The sequence below is a fragment of the Lithobates pipiens genome, unplaced genomic scaffold, assembly GCF_037356315.1.
Source record: "Lithobates pipiens isolate NorthernLeopardFrog02 unplaced genomic scaffold, aLitPip1_a1.2 Scaffold_8, whole genome shotgun sequence".
NCBI lineage: Eukaryota > Metazoa > Chordata > Amphibia > Anura > Ranidae > Lithobates > Lithobates pipiens.
This window is the reverse complement of record NW_027507903.1, coordinates 474,325,071-474,345,446: the sequence shown is the minus strand read 5'-3', so window position 1 is coordinate 474,345,446 and position 20,376 is coordinate 474,325,071. Positions and strand designations below refer to the sequence as shown.

General features: G+C 43.4%; 1 protein-coding gene across 1 annotated transcript in view; it reads left to right on the top strand.

The window, feature by feature from the left end:
* Positions 1-20,376, top strand: part of ST8SIA1 (ST8 alpha-N-acetyl-neuraminide alpha-2,8-sialyltransferase 1) — a 118,574-nt gene that overhangs the window by 75,161 nt on the left and 23,037 nt on the right. The window contains exons 3-4 of the mRNA XM_077468704.1: positions 5,047-5,156; positions 16,488-16,580. Of these exons, the coding sequence (XP_077324830.1) occupies positions 5,047-5,156; positions 16,488-16,580 (203 nt within the window). The remainder of the gene's footprint in view (positions 1-5,046; positions 5,157-16,487; positions 16,581-20,376) is intronic.

The window sequence follows — 20,376 nt, the reverse complement described above, 5'->3', positions numbered from 1 at the left end:
GGAAAACAGAAACTAGACCATACTATTTTGGCCACAGTGCTGGGGGTGTTCAAGCTCACAAAAAACTCACAAAAAACAGAGCAGCCAGAGCCAGGGATTCCCTTCAGGATACTGTCAGACAGTGTCTGAGTGCAGAGTGAACTCCATAGCAATGCCACCCAGCCACTTACACCCCCCTCAATGTGTGGCACCTGGGGCGGAACGCCCCCCCCCCCGCCCCCTGCTTGGTACGCCCCTGGGACCATAGCATAATTCTGTATGCAAGAAAATTTATTAAACAGATACTGGTACTTACAAACATATGTAGATTTAAAAGCGTATAAAAAAGCCGGCCGGCAACATTCGGAGCCCTTCCTCTATCAAAATCGACACAATGACACCACTGCTACCCCCCCCCCCCCCCCTATTTACTGTGTAAATAGACACAGTCTAAAGCAGCTTTTCAAAGGTAGCAAGGTAACATTGTGCACAGTATGAGCCAGATATATGATGGAAAATATGAGAGGGGGTGAGGTGGTACAGCTGTGTCTTCCCTTTGCATAGCTCTTTCTGATCTTTGTGGTTTTTGTTCACCTTTCTTAATTTAAAAAAAAACCCTAATATGCAAATATTCCTATAGTTCCTCATCCTTTTAAGTTCTTCTGTAACTGAAGAGTATAGCACATACCCCCTAAGGATCCGCAGTTAAACTGGGATCCCCCACCCTGTGCAGCCAGGCACATCGAATTTTCACAGGCTTTTCCGGAGACAGAGAACTGTCCGTGATTTTTTATTTATTTTTTGTTATTTATTGAGGATAATAACTTAGATAGGGATTGGAGGTTATGGGATGCCCACTTAACTTTAGGAGGACTTCAGGGGCATTCTTCTTATATGCAGGCTCTATATACAGCTCCACTTCTTCCTCCAGCATATACTTGCTTGCAGAACCCAACTGGATCACTGTGTGAACATCTCACAGTCAGATTAACTAGTTACAGACCGCCTGCCACAGTTGCACTGCGGCAGGTTGGCAATGTGGCAGGTTGGCTCCCCTGCACAAATCGCAGTCATTGTACATTGGGCACATACACGGGTCTCCTCTGCTGCTTTAAGAGCCAAATAGCTGCTGATGGCCGCTTCTGCTGTACTTGCTGCCCAGCTCTGACTAGCTGGGTGTTTTGCACTGTGGATATGCAGATCTCCCTGGTTTGGCAGATAGTGGTGTGAGTGTAGACCACTGGACTTGGCTCCAGCTGCACCCTCAGAGCTTGTCTGTCTTACCCAGAAGCAGTAGGGACAGTAGACATAGGCATCTTCTCCCAAGTGACAAACAAGATTCTTGGCTGGCAGTGGCTCAGCTCTAGCTGATGACAAATGAGTCATGTGACTCATTTGTGTTACAAGGTCTCAGGTGTGAATTGGAAGCAGGTGTCTTAAAGTTGGTGTCATCGCTCTCTCATACTGGTCACTGGAAGTTCAACATGGCACCTCATGGCAAAGAACTCTCTGAGGATCTTAAAAAAGAATTGTTGTTCTACATAAAGATGGCCCAGGCTATAAGAAGACTGCGAAGACCCTGAAACTGAGCTGCAGCATAGTGGCCAAGACCGTTGGTTTAACAGGACAGGTTCCACTCAGAACAGGCCTCGCCATGGTCGACCAATGAAGTTGAGTGCACATGCTCAGTATCTTATCCAGAGGTTGTCTTTGTGAAATAGACGTATGAGTGCTGCCAGCATTGCTGCAGAGGTTGAAGGGGTGGGGAGTCAGCCTGTCAGTGCTCAGACCATACTCTGTACACTGCATGGCTGTCGTCCCAGAGGGAAGCCTTTTCTAAAGATGATGCACAAGAAAGCCCGCAAACAGTTTGCTGAAAAAAAGCAGACTAAGGACATGGATTACTGGAACCATGTCCTGTGGTCTAATGAGACCAAGATAATCTTATTTGCTTCAGATGGTGTCAAGTGTGTGTGGCAGCAACCAGGTGAGGAGTACAAAGACAAGTGTATCTTGCCTACAGTCAAGCATGGTGGTGGGAGTGTCATGGTCTGGGGCTGCATGAGTGCTGCTGCCACTTAGGAGCTGCAGTTCATTGAGGGAATCATGAATGCCAACATGTACTGTGACATACTGATCCCCTCCCTTCAGAGACTGGGCCGCAGGGCAGTAGTCCAACATGATAACGACCCCAAACACACCTCCAAGTCGACCACTGCCTTGCTAAAGAAGCTGAGGGTAAAGGTGATGGACTGGCTAAGCATGTCTCCAGAGCTAAACCCTATTGAGCATCTGTGGGGCAACCTCAAATGGACCTCAAATGGATGGAGGAGCGCAAGGTCTCTAACATCCACCGGCTCCGTGATATTGTCATGGAGGAGTGGAAGAGGACTCCAGTGGCAACCTGTGAAGCTCTGGTGAACTCCATGCCCAAGATGGTTAAGGCAGTGCTGGAAAATAACAGTGGCCACACAAAATATTGACACTTTGGGCCCAATTTGGACATTTTCACTTAGGGTTGTACTCACTTTTGTTGCCAGCGCTTTATACATTAATGGCTGTATGTTGAGTTATTTTGAGGAGACAGCAAATGTACACTGTTATACAAGCTGTGCACTCACTACTTTACATTGTAGCAAAGTGTAATTTTACATGAAAAGATATAATAAAATATTTACAAAAATGTGAGGGGTATACTCACTTTTGTGAGATACTGTAGCAATTTACTATATGTGCTCTTTTATGAAGTTCCCAATCAGGAGCTAAAATGCAACTGGAGTCTTCCCTGCTTTGCTACTGCATGAGCAGTGCAGACATTATCTAGTGGACCATGGCAGACAGGTGCTTGTGGCCTGCATATACTTAGGTTGCAAGCTCATTCTCAAAGCCTTGTATTAAGCTGGCCTCCAGTCAGATATAAAAGAGACATGCATTGTGTCTTTTTTTTTTTTTTGCTTGCAGTGTAATTATTGAAATTGACCTAATATCTGCCCCTTGCAGTCCATGTACAGTAAAGCTCTCACTGGGGAGGGAGAAGCAGCACAAAGAGCCAATCAGTTGTGCTGCAGTGCTCATGTACTAACAAGTGACATTCCCATAGGAGAACAGAGTAACACAGAAATTAGCTCATCAGTCTGCTGCTTCTCCCTTCACTGTCCAGTCACAGGCTGGAGGAGGCACAAGATCTGTAAGTGATGCTGAACTGTGTATGTTTTACTTCACCTCCTGACCAGATAACAGAGTTGTCACTGTGGCCGGAGAGGATATCTGCACTGGAGACACCATTCTACTAAGCACTGGTTTGCAGCAAAACGCACTGCGCCGCTATGCATGCCTTTTATGTATTGAGGCACGTTGCATTGGGCAGCCCCTTTCAAAACAAATGATATGAAAGCAAGAGCGTATCAAAATAATGCAATTCATCACTTTCTCAAAAATAGAAATCACTAATTAGATGCATTCACAAGAATAAGAGTTAAAGATCACTTATCTGTTACCAAGAGACAATCCTCAAGCCTGAATATTCCTGGCTCTATTAGGTTCCTGGACTTCGAACTTAGGATTTGTTTTCTTTTTTTAAATTTTTTGTATTGGGAGTACATCTATTTAGTGAATTTTGTCCTTATTAAAGTTATTTATTGTGCTCACTGTAGATTTTTACCTTTACTCAGAATATTGGCTGCCCTTTCCAGGGCATCTCTATAGTAACCTTTTTCAACCAGGGTGCCCTGAGGTGCCTTGAGGTTTCTTCAGGGGTGCCATGGAAAAATGCCTATACATTGCCCAAAAATTGTATACAAAGCCACAGGTTTTCATTGTGCAACATTACAACCATCTAGCTGTCAGTGTCCTAACAACCAATGGCATTATCAGTTGATAAATAGGATGTTAGTTGCCTGCATAGCATCCTTGTTTGACCCTCCCCTGCCCCTCTCCATCAGCATTGGGGTCACATTAGCTGAGTGATGGAGAAAGGAAGAAAAGAAACATTGGAATACTAGTCAGTACCAGTTTTCAAAATGGATTTGCTTTGGAAGAATAAATCCCCTCTAACGTTGGGTGTCCGACTTGTGTGGCTGTTGCTGCATTATGTAAAACTATTAGAAACGTTTTTACATTTTAGAATGGGGTGGCTCGAGGCAGCTCATAATTTTTTTAATGGTGCCTTGAGATTGTGCATAATTTTTAAAGAGTGCCTTGACTGAAAAAGGGTGAAAAACGCTGCTCTAGAGAGCTACAAGATCTATGTGTTTAAGTGGATTTTATTTTCCTTGTACCCATATCTGCCACTGTGACTGTTCCTTTTCAACTAAGATTGGCATTCTCTTTGCACACTTGACACTTTAGTTTGGATCATTCAGAATCAATGGACTGTAACGCAGTTCAGTGCCGGAAAATGTAGTGCATGCTACATTTTTTTTTTCAGTGTGGTGCACCACAATGCATATTGTTTTTGCGTTGCAGTGGAGGTCAGTTGGGATGCCATTCAGAATGAATGGCACTGCAATGCATAAATTACTATATATAGTGCATTACCATGCATTGCATTAACGTGCATATTACTGCAACACATTTGTGTAAATGAGACCTATTAAAAGATGTAAATATTGCCATCTTGTCCTTGTCACAGGGATAGGAAGGAGACATAAAGATAGGTGTAGAGTTTTCAATTTTCAGTTCTCTATTCAAAACATGATAAAAAGTTTTGCTAAACATGCATTTTAAGGTGGACATAAATGGCTCAGCGTTATACCATGCAACGGTCTAGATTTCATCAGCGCCATTGCTAATTTCCTTCTGTGTATTTTAATTACGGCAGATCTACATTTTTTTGATACAATCCTTAAAGAGGTTGTTTTGTTTGCAGCACTTTCTGTATCAGTTTATGTCTGCCCTCAACTGAATGCCCACATCTAATACACGCCTCAATGAGGACAATCTAAGCTATAACAGGCCCCACCAAAGCGGGGGTCCTCCAGCTCTCCTCCAGCCCCCCCCCCCCTCCCCTGTGGTGATATTGTATCAGTGACAATGGTGGTTGGTAATCTCTCTTGTCTCTGTTGCCAGGAGATCCCCTTTAAGCTTCCATTGAAGAAATGCTCGGTGGTGGGAAATGGCGGCATTCTGAAAGGTAGCAGATGTGGCAAGCAAATCGACGAAGCCGACTTTGTTATACGGTAAGGGCGTATTTTGTGACTGTTGGTTCTTCTGGATGAACTTTTTTCAGATCCCCTTTCGCCAAGTCCTTCAGACTGACAGAGTGATTGCGTAACTGTCTGCAACACACTATCCAATCTGCAGACCACAGGAAACTGAGAACAGAGTTGATACATTGTATTGGCTAACTGAATGCCTGTCAGCACGTGTGTGTGTGTATGTATGTATGTATATACCGGTGCATATATATATAATATATACATTACGCATCAGTGAATAAAGCAGAATTATATATATATATATATATATAGCATATAAATGCTTATAGCTAAACTAAACTCATATGCAAAGACTCTTCTGACAGAAATAACTTCTTCCTTTCACCTAACGATTTTTAATTTCTTTATAAACTGTATGGAGCATGCGCTGTGTACTATCTCAGCTCATTTGGAAACTGGGGACTGTGTACATGCACAAGAGTTACCACTGTCAGTTGATGCCCAATGGCTGAAAAGGATAGCAGCAGGGGACACAGCATGCATTTTATAGTAAGTGCACCATAATGTGCATGTGTACTGTGCATACTTGCACATTATAGGAAAAGCCAACCCAGCACACAGTGGTTTAATCGCTGTTAAATTTTTAAAATTTACGGGTGGAAAACTCAAGGCAAACAGTAGCTTTTTTTTTTTTTATTAGAATCCAACATGCTTTAAAAACAAGGGGGTGGATTTACTAAAGGCAAATAGACTGTGAACTTTGCAAAGTACAGTACTCTGCAAGTCCTGTTGCCCCATAGCTTAGTAAATGAGGTAAAGTGTCACTTTGCAAAGAATACCCAATCACATGCCAGGGGAAAAAAAAAACAGGCATTTTTGCTTGCACATGATTGGATGATAGAAGTCAACAGAGCTCTCCCTCATTTACTAATCTCTGGAGCAACTGCACTTGCAGAGTGCACAGTCTATTTGTCTTTAGTAAATCAACCCCATTATGCTCCTCAGCTTGCATGTATTCTGTGAGCTATGTGCGCTCTGACAGTGTGTGTTCTGTGTATGCTCCATCTCTGCTTGTGTGCTGTACCTGGATGTACTCTGACATTGTATTCTGTATGCTATGATTGTATATGTGCACTCTTTGCTGTGTATGTGCTGTCTGTATGTTTTGACTTTGTGTGCTCTGTGTGTGCACTGACTGTGTACATGTGGCGAGGTGTATGTTCTGTAAGTGCAGGGCCATCTTTAAGGCAGGGCAAAAAGGGGCAGCTGCCCTGGGACCCATAATCGTTGTGGAGCCCAAAGCATCTGCCTCATACAGGTAAACCCCAGGTTACGAACAAGATAGGGAGTGTCTTATGTCAAATTTGTTTGTAAGTCAGAACAGTACATTTCTAAGTGTAACTCCAGCCTGTGCAATGATGTGGGATGTTCCGAGTGCTTCTGCGCATGCAGTCATGCTATTTGGGGCTCTTGTGGCCATGTAGTACTGCAGTGTGGGATGTGTTCAGCACTGCAAGATGGTTGCTCAGCGGTATCCGAGACCAGTGTGGAGCAGCTGTCAGTAATGTCACATCACCTCCGTTTGTAAGTAGGAGTCATTCATAACTCGGATGTTCATAACTCAGGGACTGCCTGTACTTGCCAACCATACCAGTTTAACCACTTGCCGCCAGCCATATAGCAAAATGACGATGGCAAAGTGGTTTCATTATCCTGACCAGACGTCATATGACTTCTTCAAGATATTAAGCCGCCGTGTTCTGTGTTCTGACACACTACAACACCGATCTAGGTAAAGAGTCTCTGACGGAGACTCTTTACCACGTGATCACCCGTGTCCAATCATGGCTGATCACGATGTAAACAGGAAGAGCCAGTGATCGGCTTTTCCTCACTCGCGTCTGTCAGACGCAAGTAGAGGAGAGGCGATCGGCTACTCCTCTGACAGAGGGGGGTCAGTGCAGATCGATTATCAGCGCAGCCCCCCTGAGGATGCCCACACTGGACCACCAGGGATTTCACCACCAGGTATGTCACCCTAGACCACCAGGAATGTCAATCAGTGCCAAACAATAATGCCTGCCAATCATTGATGCCCATTGTGGGCACTGATTGACATCCATTGTGGGCACTATCAGTGCCCATAATGGGCATCACTGATTGGCAGGCATTATTGTTTGGCACTGATTGACATCCATCAGTATCATACGTTACAGTACATCAGTGCCACTTATCAGTGTCCATCCATGCTCATCCATGTGACCTATCAGTGTCCATCCATGCCCTTCCGTGCCGCCTATCCTTGCCCATCTGTACTGCCTATCCATGCCTATCCATACCACCTATCTGTGCCCATCTGTGCCACCTATCAGTGCCCATCCGTGTTGCCTATCAGTGCCCATCCGTACCACCTATCGGCACCACCTATCAGTGCCCATCATCAGTGCCCATCAATGCCTCCTCATCAGTGCCACCTTATCGGTGACCATCAGTGCCGCCTTATCTGGGGCTGTCAGTGCAGCCCCATCAGTGCCCATCAGTGAAGGAGAAAACGTACTTATTTACAAAGTTATGTAACTGAAACAAAAAAAACAACGTATTTTTTCAACATTTTCGGTCATTTTTTTATTTGTTTAGCAGAAAATAAAAATCCCAGAGGTGATCAAATACCACCAAAAAAAGCTCTATTTGTGGGAACAAAATGATAAAAATCTAGTTTGGGTACAGTGTAGCATGACTACGCAATTGTCATTCAAATTGGGCGGCACAGTGGTGTAGTGGTTAGCACTCTCACCTAGCAGTAAAAAGGGTCGCTGGTTCAAATCCCAACCATGACACTACCTGCTTGGAGTTTGCATGTTCTCCCTGTGCCTGCGTGGGTTTCCTCCGGGTACTCTGGTTTCCTCCCACTCTCCAAAGACATGCAGGTAGGTTAATTGGCTTCTGTCCAAAATTGGCCCTAGTATATGAATGGGGACCTTAGATTGTGGACTCCTTGAGGGTAGGGACCAATGTGAGTTTGCAATGTACAGGGATAGGGACAATTGTAGACACTCACTCAGGTTGAACTGGATGGACTGGTGTCTTTATTCAACCTTACTAACTATGAAACTATGAAGCACTGAAAGCTAAAAATAGGTCTGGGCAGGAAGGTGTACAAGTGCCCAGTATTCGAATGGTTAAATTCTCTTGTCCCTTGAAGTTTTAGTCCCGCGCTGTGTCCCGATATCTCAGTGTAAAGTTCTGTTACTAATGCTGCCCAGCTCTGCCCTATTGCCGTGTACAGATGACTCACCTGTAGACCTTGTGTTAACATGTAAATAACCTGAATTGTTATGTAAATAGCAGTGGCATTAATATGTAAATACTGTAGCCACGGAACGGCAACATTGATATGTAAATAGAGGCAGCATTTGTATTTATATCATGCCCCCCTGAGGTCCTATCCACCATCACTTCTGCTGAATGCTTGCCACTGGGGTGATAAATGGGCATGCTTGAAAGTCCTGCCTACAGCTATAGTCATTAAGCCTAACATCAGCCTGTTCTGCAAGGTAAGCAAATTGGAGGTGTAACCGTTTTTCAAAAAAACATGGTGCCACAGCACCGTGAATTTTGGTGCATGTGAACACGCACATCTCAGCCGATGTGTGAGGGTGTCATTAACAATTAAGGGCATTGCTGTGTATCTGCTAAAGGACAGCACGTTTCTGTGGTGTCAGGAAAGTGATTTTGCATGGGTTCCCGACACACAAATTTGAAACAAGGCTAAATGTTACATTGGTGGTCAGTGTAAATCTCATTGCATTGGGGCTTGGTGTACAATCCTTTCTTTCACACTAGTGGCCAGTGTGAAGGTTCCCCTTACATTGCTGGTCAGTGTAAATCCCTCCTTACATTGGTGGTTACTGTGAATGCTCCTATTACATTAATGGTCAGTGTAAATCCCCATTACATTTGTGGTCACTGTAAATCCCCATTACATTCGTGGCAGGTGTAGAAACTCCTCTTAATATTGGTAATCTATAAAAAAATCCAAACTTGTATTTGTGATCAGTCTCAAATCCTCCCTTACATCGGTGGCCAGTGTAAAAATACCCCTTTATTTGTTTGTGATGTAAAATCCCCCATTACATTGGTTGTCACTGTGAATTATTCATTACGTTGGTGGTCAGTGTACATTTCCCTTTACATCAGTGGTAAGTGCAGAATTGACCTTAAGCTGGTGGTCAGTGTAAATCACCCTTTATATTGGTGGTCAGTGTAAATCCCCCCTAATAATGATGGTCGGTGTAGAAGTGTCACCTTATGTTGGTGGTCAGTACAAATCTCCTCAAAAACGGTTGTCAGTGTAATTTCCCCCTTACATGGAGGTCATTGTATATTCCCCCTTACACTAGAAGTTGGTGTAAATGCTCCTTTTACATTGGTGTCAGTTTAGAAATCCCTCTTTATATTGGTGGGTGGCGTAAAAACCCCCGTTACATGGTGGTCAGTGCAAATTAACCCTCACATTGGCAGTCATTGTAAATGACCCTCACATCGGTGGTCATTGTAAATTCCCCATTACATTGGTGGTCAGTGTAGAATCCCCCCACTATATACTTGCCTTAGATTCCCTGCTTTGCTGTACATGATTCAGAATTTGCCACGGTGTACTGCCTCGTAACTAATCCCATCCCCCTCACCACTGCCACTGATCCCATCAACCCACCCAGCATTGCCACCGATTACACCCCCCTCCCCGGCATTGTCACCAATCTCAGGATTCCTAGGAGTTTTCTGTCTATTTATGGGTCCACTCACCTCCCCAGTCCATGGTGTGCAGGTAGTGAGGAGATGATCTGCTGCAACCTTTCGAAACCAACCAGTGGGCAGTAATAATGTAAACTAACCTCTTGTAACCAATCATTGAGCAGTAAGGATATGTAGTAACCTCTAGCAACCAATTAGTGAGTGGCAGGTATGTCCCATAACCTCTAGCAACCAAGTAGTGAGCAGCATTGATGTACAGTAATCTCTAGCAACCCTTCAACAAGCAGAAGTCATGTACTGTAACCTCTAACAAATAATCTGTGAGCCATGATGTGTGCTGTAACACACACATCTTCACCTGGTTCAAGGGTGGGGATCTGCTTTAATATAATCACATGATCATTTTAGGTAACAGTGAGTATTGCACTCCTTTTTCTATATAAACTTTGCACCCCTGGTATTAGGGATGCACCAATACCATTTTTTAGTACAAAGCATTGAAAAGCTATTTATGTATAAACAAAAAAGCAATGTTTCTTTTTAAATTAAATTAAATTAAAAAAATTAAAAGTTTCAACGGCTGAGCAATGTTGTTGATAAACATTGCCCGGTTGCTTTTTTTTTGACAGCTCAGCTCCAATTGCCGGACTTTGTTTACATTTCAGTTGTCAACAGGGGAACCCCACTGACAGCTGAATGAGTCATCAGTTGTAAACCACTTCCTGCCCAGCGGTGGCTTATCGTTCTGACTGGACGTCGTATGATGTCTTTCAGAACAAGCCGCTCTCCGATCACCATAAAGAGCCTATGACATAGGCTCTTTACCATGTGAACAGCTGTGTCCAATCACAGCTAACCACAGTGTAAATAGAGATGCAGGTTATCGGCATTCCTCTATTCACGCTCACAGCGCATGAGTAGAGGAGAGCCAATAAGCTGCTTTCCTGACGGGGGGATCTGCACTGATAATCAGTGCAATGATTATCAGTTTAACCCCATCAGCGATGCCTGCCAGTGATGCCCACTAGTGCCCATCAGTACCACCTATCAGTGCCCATCATTTCTGCCTATCAGTGCCTATAAAGGCTGCCCATCAGTGCCCATCGGTACCGTCTATCAGTGCCCATCAGTGCTGCATATAAGTGCCGCCTATCAGTGTCCATTATTGTTGCATTTAGTTTGGGTACAGTATTGCATGACTGTGCAATTGTCACTCAAAGGGGGACAGCACTGAAATCTGAAAATTGGCCTGGGCAGGAAGGGTATTAAAGTGCCTGGTATTGAAGGGGTTGAGGATGGGGCAGCTCCACTCGTTAACAATCTATAATTGACGGCTTTTTTTTTTTTTTACATTTCAGCTGTCAGTGGGGAAATCCTGCTGATAGATGAAAGGACTGAGCCTGAAAGTATGAGCTTTCCTCCCTCTTCTCTCTTCTTTCTTCTTCCAATGTTGACACAACGCTCTCTCCTGCTGAAATGCGGTGTGCGACGTGCGCGGAGACTTATATAGGTATGGGGCGTGGTCACCGGGTGATGTCACATGGTGACCTTACCCCTTATGATGTCAAGTCCGGGGAATGATGGGACTGTGATGCTATAAGGGGTGGGGTCACCATGTGACATCACCCGGTGACCACGCCCCATACCTATATAAGTCTCTGCGCACATCACACACTGCATTTCAGCGGGAGAGAGCATCGTGTCAACATTGGAAGAAGAGGGACCAAGGACCGAGGAGACCGGGCTCCTCCGCTAGTAAAAGAGCTGCAGGAAGATAGCGGAGGAGCCCGGGAGAAGATGCCGGAGAGCGGGAGACGACGCCGGAGAGTGGGAGAAGAGGCCGGACATCGGGAGAAGAGGCCAAACAGAGCGGAGAAGTCGGAAGAAGACCCCCAACGTCGGAAGAAGACCCCCGGAGCTGATTAATAAATGACTTTAAAAACCTGTGTTGTGTTTTTTTTCCCCAGGTGAATGGGTAGGGGTATGATGTACCCCTTACTAATTTACATAGGGTGGGGGGCTTGGATATGGGGCCCCCTTATTAAAGGGGGCTCCCGGATTCCGATAAGCCCCCGCCCGCAGACCCCGACAACCAACGGCCAGGGTTGTCGGGAAGAGGCCTTTGTCCTCATCAACATGGGGACAAGGTGCTTTGGAGTGGGGGGCCGCAGGACGCCCCCCCTTCCCCAAAGCACCCACCCCCCATGTTGATGGCACGCGGCCTGGTACAGTTCAGGAGGGGGGGGCACTCGCTTGTCCCCACCCCCTTTCCTGACCGGCCAGGCAGCTTGCTTGGATAAGGGTCTGGTATGGATTTTGGGGGGGGCCCAAACCGTTTTTTCGGCGTAGGGTGGTTTTTCTTAAAATCCATACCAGACCTAAGGGCCTGGTATGCTCCCGGAGGGGGAACCCATGCTGGTTTTTTATTTAAAACTTGTTGTGGAGTTCCCCCTCGAGAGCTGATTATTCTCTGATTGGCCACGGCCAAAGTTACCTGGCCTGGGGAGACTTAAAGTCGTGTTGTAAGTCGCCCCAAATTGTGTTGAAGTCACTCCAAGTCGCGCTGTTATTCATACTCAAGTCGTGTCCAAGTTGCCTCCAAAAGTAGTGCTGGAAGTCGTGTTGCCCCTATGTGAATGGAGTCTTTTTCATCTTTACACAAATTTATGTGTAAACATGATATTGATTGCATCAACAATTTTAAGTTGAAAGCAACTAAACATTTTTACCAGGGTAAATTTTCCCCCCGATGTTCAGCGTTGGGTCTCAAGGGTTCCATACTCTGAACTATACACGCAAATAGCAACACTGAGTTATATGTTCACTGTAATTCCCCAGTGAGCTTACACAACCACCTTTCCACAGAGAAACATATTTTTTCAATGGAGAATTCCTCAATCTCCAGCGATGCTGGATTAAATGGTACAACAGGATGTTAAAAAATTCTAAATGTATTTCAAAGTACATAAAAGACACAAACGTGTGGTTCCTTATTCATGAGGGCTGTAATCTCTACGCGTTTCGTTGGGACCCTTCTTCAAGAGACAGCCAAGATTGAATTTTGCATGTATACGTGTTGTTGGAGTAAAGATAAGCAAAAATTATGCAAACACACAGGACAGATTTATTAGCACCAGGATCTCAATGCTGTAGAAAGGTTACCACAGGAGAGGTTTTCAACTGGGTGCTAATGATGGTGGATGGACCCAGGGCCAGACACACCAGAAGGGTCAAGAAATATGATACCCTGGGTGAAAAACACCCGAAGATCCCAGAGACAGAGCAGCAAAGGGGCTGTTGCAAGACACTCAGCCAAGCGTTTGACTCGAAACATAGTAGGCCTTTAAAGAGTATCTAAAGGCTATTTTTTCAAATTTTGTAAAAAAAAAAAAAAAAACCCAAAAAGAAAAAAGCAAAGATTGGTTTGAAATTACAAATTCACTTTACAAAATTCATATTCTCTATTTACTGTTATCACCAAGAGAGAAAATGAAAGAAAATACATTTTGGGTAGCCACCAGAACAGAAATTAAAGCGGAGCTCCAACCCGACCCCCTCACCCCCTGTCCAGGCATCCCGCAATGTCGGCACCCCAGACAATTTATTGATCGGCTCTTGGGTGCTGCCATTTCTGGTAAGGGAAACCGGAAGTGAAGCCTTTCAGCTTCACAGCCGATTCCTTACTGCGTATGCGCGAAGCACGCTGCGCTTTCTAACTGGCCCGGCGGCGGCGGAAGGAGGAGGGACACTGCCACATCTCGCCGCAGTCAGGTCACCTAGAAGTGGGGAGATGTGGCAGTTCTCAATGAGAGGTGTCAAATGTGGCACCGGAGGGGGGAAGGAACAACTTTTGAGTGGAACTTCCCTTTAATGGAAAATCTTCCACTGTTGACACTAATTCTGGTGACAACCAGTGATTCCCTCACTTTTCAGGAATTTTCTTTCATTTTCTGTTTTGGCTGTGGGACAGGAAGTGAAAGGAAATCTCCCAATGGGACACAGATGAAGAAAGAAATTACAGGGGTTTTGTCTTTAGTTCTGCTTTAAGGATTTGGAAATATCTAGGGAAACAATGTTGGTATCTCTGGATGCTGAATCAGTTTATGGCAGAATACACCATAAATAAGGTTTGGAAATGTGAAAATGTTTCTGAGTAAGACGGATATCATGTAATATGACCACAATAAGTTCCTGTGGGAGCTACTTGAATTGTTGTAAATCCACAATAAGTTTATATTTAGTGGTTCCCACTTCTCATTACCTCCCAAATATGGGGACTGCGTGGGCACAACTAATGCCTATTTGAACACCAGCCTATACCTGGGGGGTGGGCGTGCCATATATATGGGAATCTTGCGATGTTCCCGTGCCACATAGTGATGTGACACAGATACATTGATGACATCTGGTTCATTTTGGGTGGGTTTCAGAAAAAGATTTGATGGAATTTGATGAAGATGTTAGATGTAGTTTCAACCTTCAGCTTATCTTGAACTATAATAGAAAATCGCTGATATTTTTAGATGTCAATATTAGTTTGGATGAAAAAGGCAAGACTTTTACATTCTTGTTTAAAAAATCAACAGCAGGCAATATGTTTCTACATGCTAGTTGTTGCCATCCAAAGAGTTTGATCAGGGGAATCTCTGCGAGCCAGTATTCAAGTAATTTAAGGAATTGTCCAAAGGATGAAGATTTTGAACTTGAGCTAAAATTTTGGAGGAAAAAAGGTTATAAAGATAGAAATCTTAGAATAGTATATCAGAGCAAAATAAAGGGACGGATCAATAAAAAATCAATAAATATACCCCCTAAAACAAAATGATGCTAAAACTGGACTACTTATTACATTTCCATCAAAAAGATCAATAAATATACCCCCTGAAAAACAAAATTATGCTAAACCTTGACTAGGCTCCACTACTTTTAAACGTAGTTCCTCAAGCCCAGAAATTACTTTTAAAAGAACAAAGCCTTTAAGAGATCATTTGATAAAAAGGCATTTTACTAGAAAAAAATGAAAATACAGCAAAAATAAAGGCACATAATTCTTGATTTATGTGTCAATATATAATAAGAGGTAATAATATACATAGAATTACCTAATCGAGGAATGTTGTGGGCGACACCCTTGTTAACTGTAATATAGTAGAAAACATTTACCTTTTGTTTTGAATGCAACTGTTTTTATGTTGGAAAGGCAAAAGGTACAGTATGTTTAAAGTACAAATTGCAGATCACATTTTGAATATAATATAAGGTCATTTGAGATTCCCCATCACTAGACGTGTATTGAAACATCCTCATGGTAAAAAAAACAGATGTGAGACACTTTGGTCTTTACACAAAGCACATGTAAAATGATAAAGGGCTGACTTTGATAAAAAAAAAACTTCCTATAAAGAAAAAAATGCTAGATACTGTAAATCATCTGTAAATCAATAAAGAGGATCTTCACACCAGAAAGAAAAAATTAAAAGGCAGCAGCTACAAATACTGTGACATGTTCCAGAAGGCTGCGGACAAGAGGGGGGTTCCAGTGCAAGTGGAAGCGGGTACCTATCAAAGCTATGTGTTAGAGGAGGGGGAGAGGAGTACATAAAGAAGAACTTCCCCTTCAGGCTGAATGTGATGCATACTACTACATTGTGCCATTAACTTTCAGGGGGGTGGATTTTTTTATGGATAATATGGAGAGGGATTAGAAGACATGTGAGTTTTTATTGATGCCGGTGCCCATGTTAGGGAGATTCACCCTCTTTATTTTCCATTGGGTTGTCCACAGAAAAGTAAAGCCCCATACATACTAGCGGACTTTTCAACATCCGAAGTCTGACGGAATGATTCCGGCAGACTATTCGATCGTGTGTGGGCTGCAACGGACTTTTGATTCACAAAAGTCTGACAGACTTTAGAAATGGAACATGCTTCAAATTTTTCCGCCAGAACTCTGCCGGACCCAGAAATCCGCTCGTGTGTGTGCTAGTCTGACGGACTAAAACCGACGCTAGGGCAGCTATTGGCTACTGGCTATGAACTTCCTTATTCTAGTCCAGTCATACGTCACCACGTTCGAATCCGTCGGACTTTGGTGTGATTGTGTGTGGCCAAGTCCGTTCATTCGGAAAGTCCGTCAGAACTCTGTCAGAACTCCGTCAGAACTCCGTCGAAAGTCTGCCGGACTTAAGTCCTGTCGTGTGTACGCGGCATAATAGAGGGGAAATTTTCCCATGGGGACACTAGTTCTGGTGACCAGGGGCTCCCAGAGGAATTCCCTTAATTTGCAGTGATTTCCTCTCACTTCCTATTTGGTTATAGGATAGGAAGTGAAGGCAAATCTCCGCAATGGAAGACAAATGGTGAGAAAAAATCTGACAGGGGTTATAACCCTCACTTGCTCTATCCAAAATAAAAATAAATGCCTTTAGTTTTACTTTTTTTAAAAAAAGATTTTTATTGAGCATATTGAAATGTTACATCACATACAAGTATGAAGGCGGTGACTACAGTAAACTAAAATATATCTGCCTGTGATTGAATTATCGAATAATCACATTTTGTATTGTATCTCTAATATGGCACCTTGTCTCTCTGCAGGTGTAATCTGCCCCCGCTGACCAGTGATTTTATCCCGGATGTGGGAACAAAGACCCAGCTGGTGACGGTGAATCCCTCAATAATAGATAAAAGGTAACAATAAATATTAAATTCCTATACTGTTTGTAAACCACATTAAAGTGGACTTGACAGCAGAAGACATAGATACTTATCCCCATTACCACATGTTATAAGGAGCAGTGGTTGGAACAATAGCAGGAAAGGTAGGGTACTAAAGTGTTTTTAAACCCAGGACCCTGCATTCACCATATCTGATATACCACAGTACACAGAGCATGGAAATGCAATTATTTTAGTAAATATAAACTTCTAAATACCTTTTCATCAGTATATGCTTGTAACTTCTATCAGTGTCTGACCGAGCACTGGTTAAAGCTTGTAGGAGATTTCATTCACCTCTAACTGTCCTATAAGGCTGCATGACCCCTGACTTTCTGTCTAGATCATATGCATCTACTTAAAAAAAAAAACTCTCTAGAAAAACACACCAAACTGACCATGTACAGAGTGCACCCAAGGCTCTGTTATATTAGCAGATTGATTGAGGACAGTAAAAGGAGGGGAGGGTCAGAAAAGACCAGATCAAACATCCTTTTTACACAATGCGGAGGATTAACTTCTTAGGTTCCACAGTGAGTATAACAAGCATGCTTTACTGTATATACAGACTGATTTTACTGTTGGGAGTTTAGTAACACTTTAGCAATAGCAAGTTCTGACTAAATATACCTGAAGAATATACCTATATACAGGTGTCTCAGTGTGATTTTTACATGCCTGCCATTCACCCATTGAGTATGGCATAGTTTACCAAGGCAATGTATCATTTATCAGGTGGCTTGTTGACAATGTATGCAGATCCAGCCTTTTAACAGCCTATGGTTATAAGCTATTCTTTGTTCCTAATTGATGTAATCAATAATCGGGTGGCACAGTGGTGTAGTGGGTAGCACTCTCGCCTAGCAGTAAAGAGGGTCGCTGGTTTGAATCCCAACCACGACGCTACCTGCCTGGAGTTTGCATGTTCTGCCTGTGCCTGTGTGGGTTTCCTCCAGGTACCCCGGCTTCCTCCCACACTCCAAAGACATGCATGTAGGTTAATTGGCTTCTGTCCACAATTGGCTCTAGTATATGAATGGGGACCTTGGATTGTGGGCTCCTTGAGGGTAGGCACCCATGTGAGTGTGCAATATACAGGGATAGGGACAACTGTTAGTTAGTTATTCAACCTTACTAACTATGTAATCTTTTTTACTCTGTATTTTGTACTATGTTGAAAAATTGAATAAAAAACTTTATGAAACTAAAGTGAACCAGTTATTAAAATGCACTCTATATATAAATCAATAAATGGAAGAGTTTCCCCAAGGGGTTTTTAAGCAGCAGGATATTTATGAAGAGATAATTCGTTAAAGATCTTTTATTAAGTCAAAAAATAAATTCAAATGTATGAGTTTAACATATAGGCTCTGGTTAGTGGCACATAAACAATAATATAAACCATCACTCATGGCAAACAATGTGCCAAAGAGACTATGGTTTGCAAATTGCATTACAACACTGCTATCCACATGAATAATAATGCATTTTGACCCTTTCACCCGTGGTCTTCTTCAGGGGGATTTATTATTATTTGAAATATTTCAAGAAAAATGTCTTATTTGGACAACATTATGTACATTTTTCAGTATACAAAGCATTATTGGACATTTAATATTGTGCAAAAATACATCTCCATATGTGTGGTGATATATTTACCATTCAGATGATGGAAAGGTGAGAACGTATCGCACAACCAGAATTGCTAAAAACGGTTGTGTTCAGCGATCCCAAGATCTCCGCATGCCCCCTCTGCACTTTCCAGGCAAGTCCATAGTCCACAGGGCTTACAAGGAGCCACGCTCTTGGATCTTGTGAGGACAAGAGGAGACAAGGCACCTGCAATTTGGTATTCAAAAATCTCAATGAGTAAACAGCAGATATTCTGTGACGGTTCAGTACTGCTTTGCGACACCTGACTAGTAGATACTCAAGTACTAAAATTTTATAGATTGATATTATTCATTCATTTTATTTTATAGTTTGTTCATCAATTTATTGCTGGTTTATTTATAAAATAAATTGTGTTGCCATTAGTGTGATGAGGTGAAAAATAAGTGCACTGTGTGTTGTGACCTAATTAGTGAAATGAACTTGGTGAATATGCTATGAAATGAGGTGGTGTGTGTGAGAATGAAAAAAGTAATAAAATTGTGAAAATATGGGACTGTAATCTGATGTGATAAGTGACACTGATGAGCTGGTGTGTGAAAATAGATAATACTGAAGTTGCAAAAACATGTACAAAAACATAATGGTGAACAATTGTTACCTTTGCTGATGAAAAGAACCCTATATTGGGTGACCAAAGGTGACATATGAAGTGCCAGACAAACAAGGATGTATGACACTAAAACTGATGTTCATATATCTATATTAACTTGAAATATCAATATATTGATTTATAAAAAGCCTAAGTGATAAAAAAATGTAAGTGAATAACATATTCAGTATAGTACAAATATCAGCCAGTCTGGTATGTCCAACAGGAGCACTTACTTGGTACTCCAATTCTTCCTGTATATGTTGGCAGCATTCCAGTGATCACCTCAAGATCCACTTGAAGCTGCAAGTTTGAATTGTTTCCAAATTTTGTGCCGATTAGTTGCAGGTGTTTACCTCCTCCCCACCCCTCCCCCTGCAGTCCCCGTCGCCATGATTGTGGTATCCGCCTGACCCCCTCGGCATTCCGGAAGGCTTAAGCCCCGGCATTCGCCACCACCTCTGACGTAAGTGCATGACGTCACACGCACACGTGGCTGACCCACGCCTATGTGTGACGTCACTGACCATCCGGTGGTGATCAAGGGATGGCGCCGACATGAAAAATGCTCCCTCCAGTGGCCAAAGGGGAAGGCTCAACTGTGGGAACATAAACCAGAGAGAATTGTGAAAGTGTTCACATCACCCCAATGTGCCGGGTATCAGGGAAGTAATTTGGATCAAGCTCTCCATCTCCCTGCGCAAAGGCGCACACAAATTCGCCATTGATTGGCACTCTGGCACACGCACATTCACGGCCCTACTGAGCGGCATGCGCACAAGCACACGCATAACGCAAATTCCCTGACCAGCCTATAAAAGGAGCCTTAGCAGATAGACAAGTTGCTGGTTTGTTTCAGCTCACCTGTGTTCCTCTGCTTCCTGTTCCTATTTACCACTTCCTGTTGTGACCCGGATTGCCTGAAGACTACACTGATTCTTTCCTGACCTGACCCCTGGCTTGTTTAACGGACTTCCTGCTCTTAGCCGTGCTAGCTTCCGGACTGATACCTGTGTTTGACCCTTGGCCTGCCTCTGGATTATCCTCTGTCTTCTGCACCTAACTTTGCTGGCTCCCGGACTGATACCTGTGTTTGACCCTCAGCCTGCCTCTGGATTATCCTCTGCACACAGCCTTGCTGGCTCCTGGACTGATTACTTGTGTTTGACCCTCGGCCAGTTTCTGCACTTTTCTTACCTGTTTTACAGACTTGCTTGCTACTTGCCTTCTGGTCCGGTCCATCCTATGCGAGCCCTCTTCCAGACCTTCACACAAGTCAGGTATCCCGCTGGAGGCTTGTGCCTCTTGGTGCAACCCACTCCCTGTATCACCTCCAGGGGTGGAGTGTGCTGAGTCGCAACAGCCACCGCTCTCTGCAATTTGGCCTTGGTGAGTACCTCCTTGTGATACCAGGAAGCCGAATGCAAAAGAGGCATCCACCCAGTGCTACAGGGAGACACACAGCGGTGTATTCAGGATAATCACTGAAAAGCAAAACATTTATGT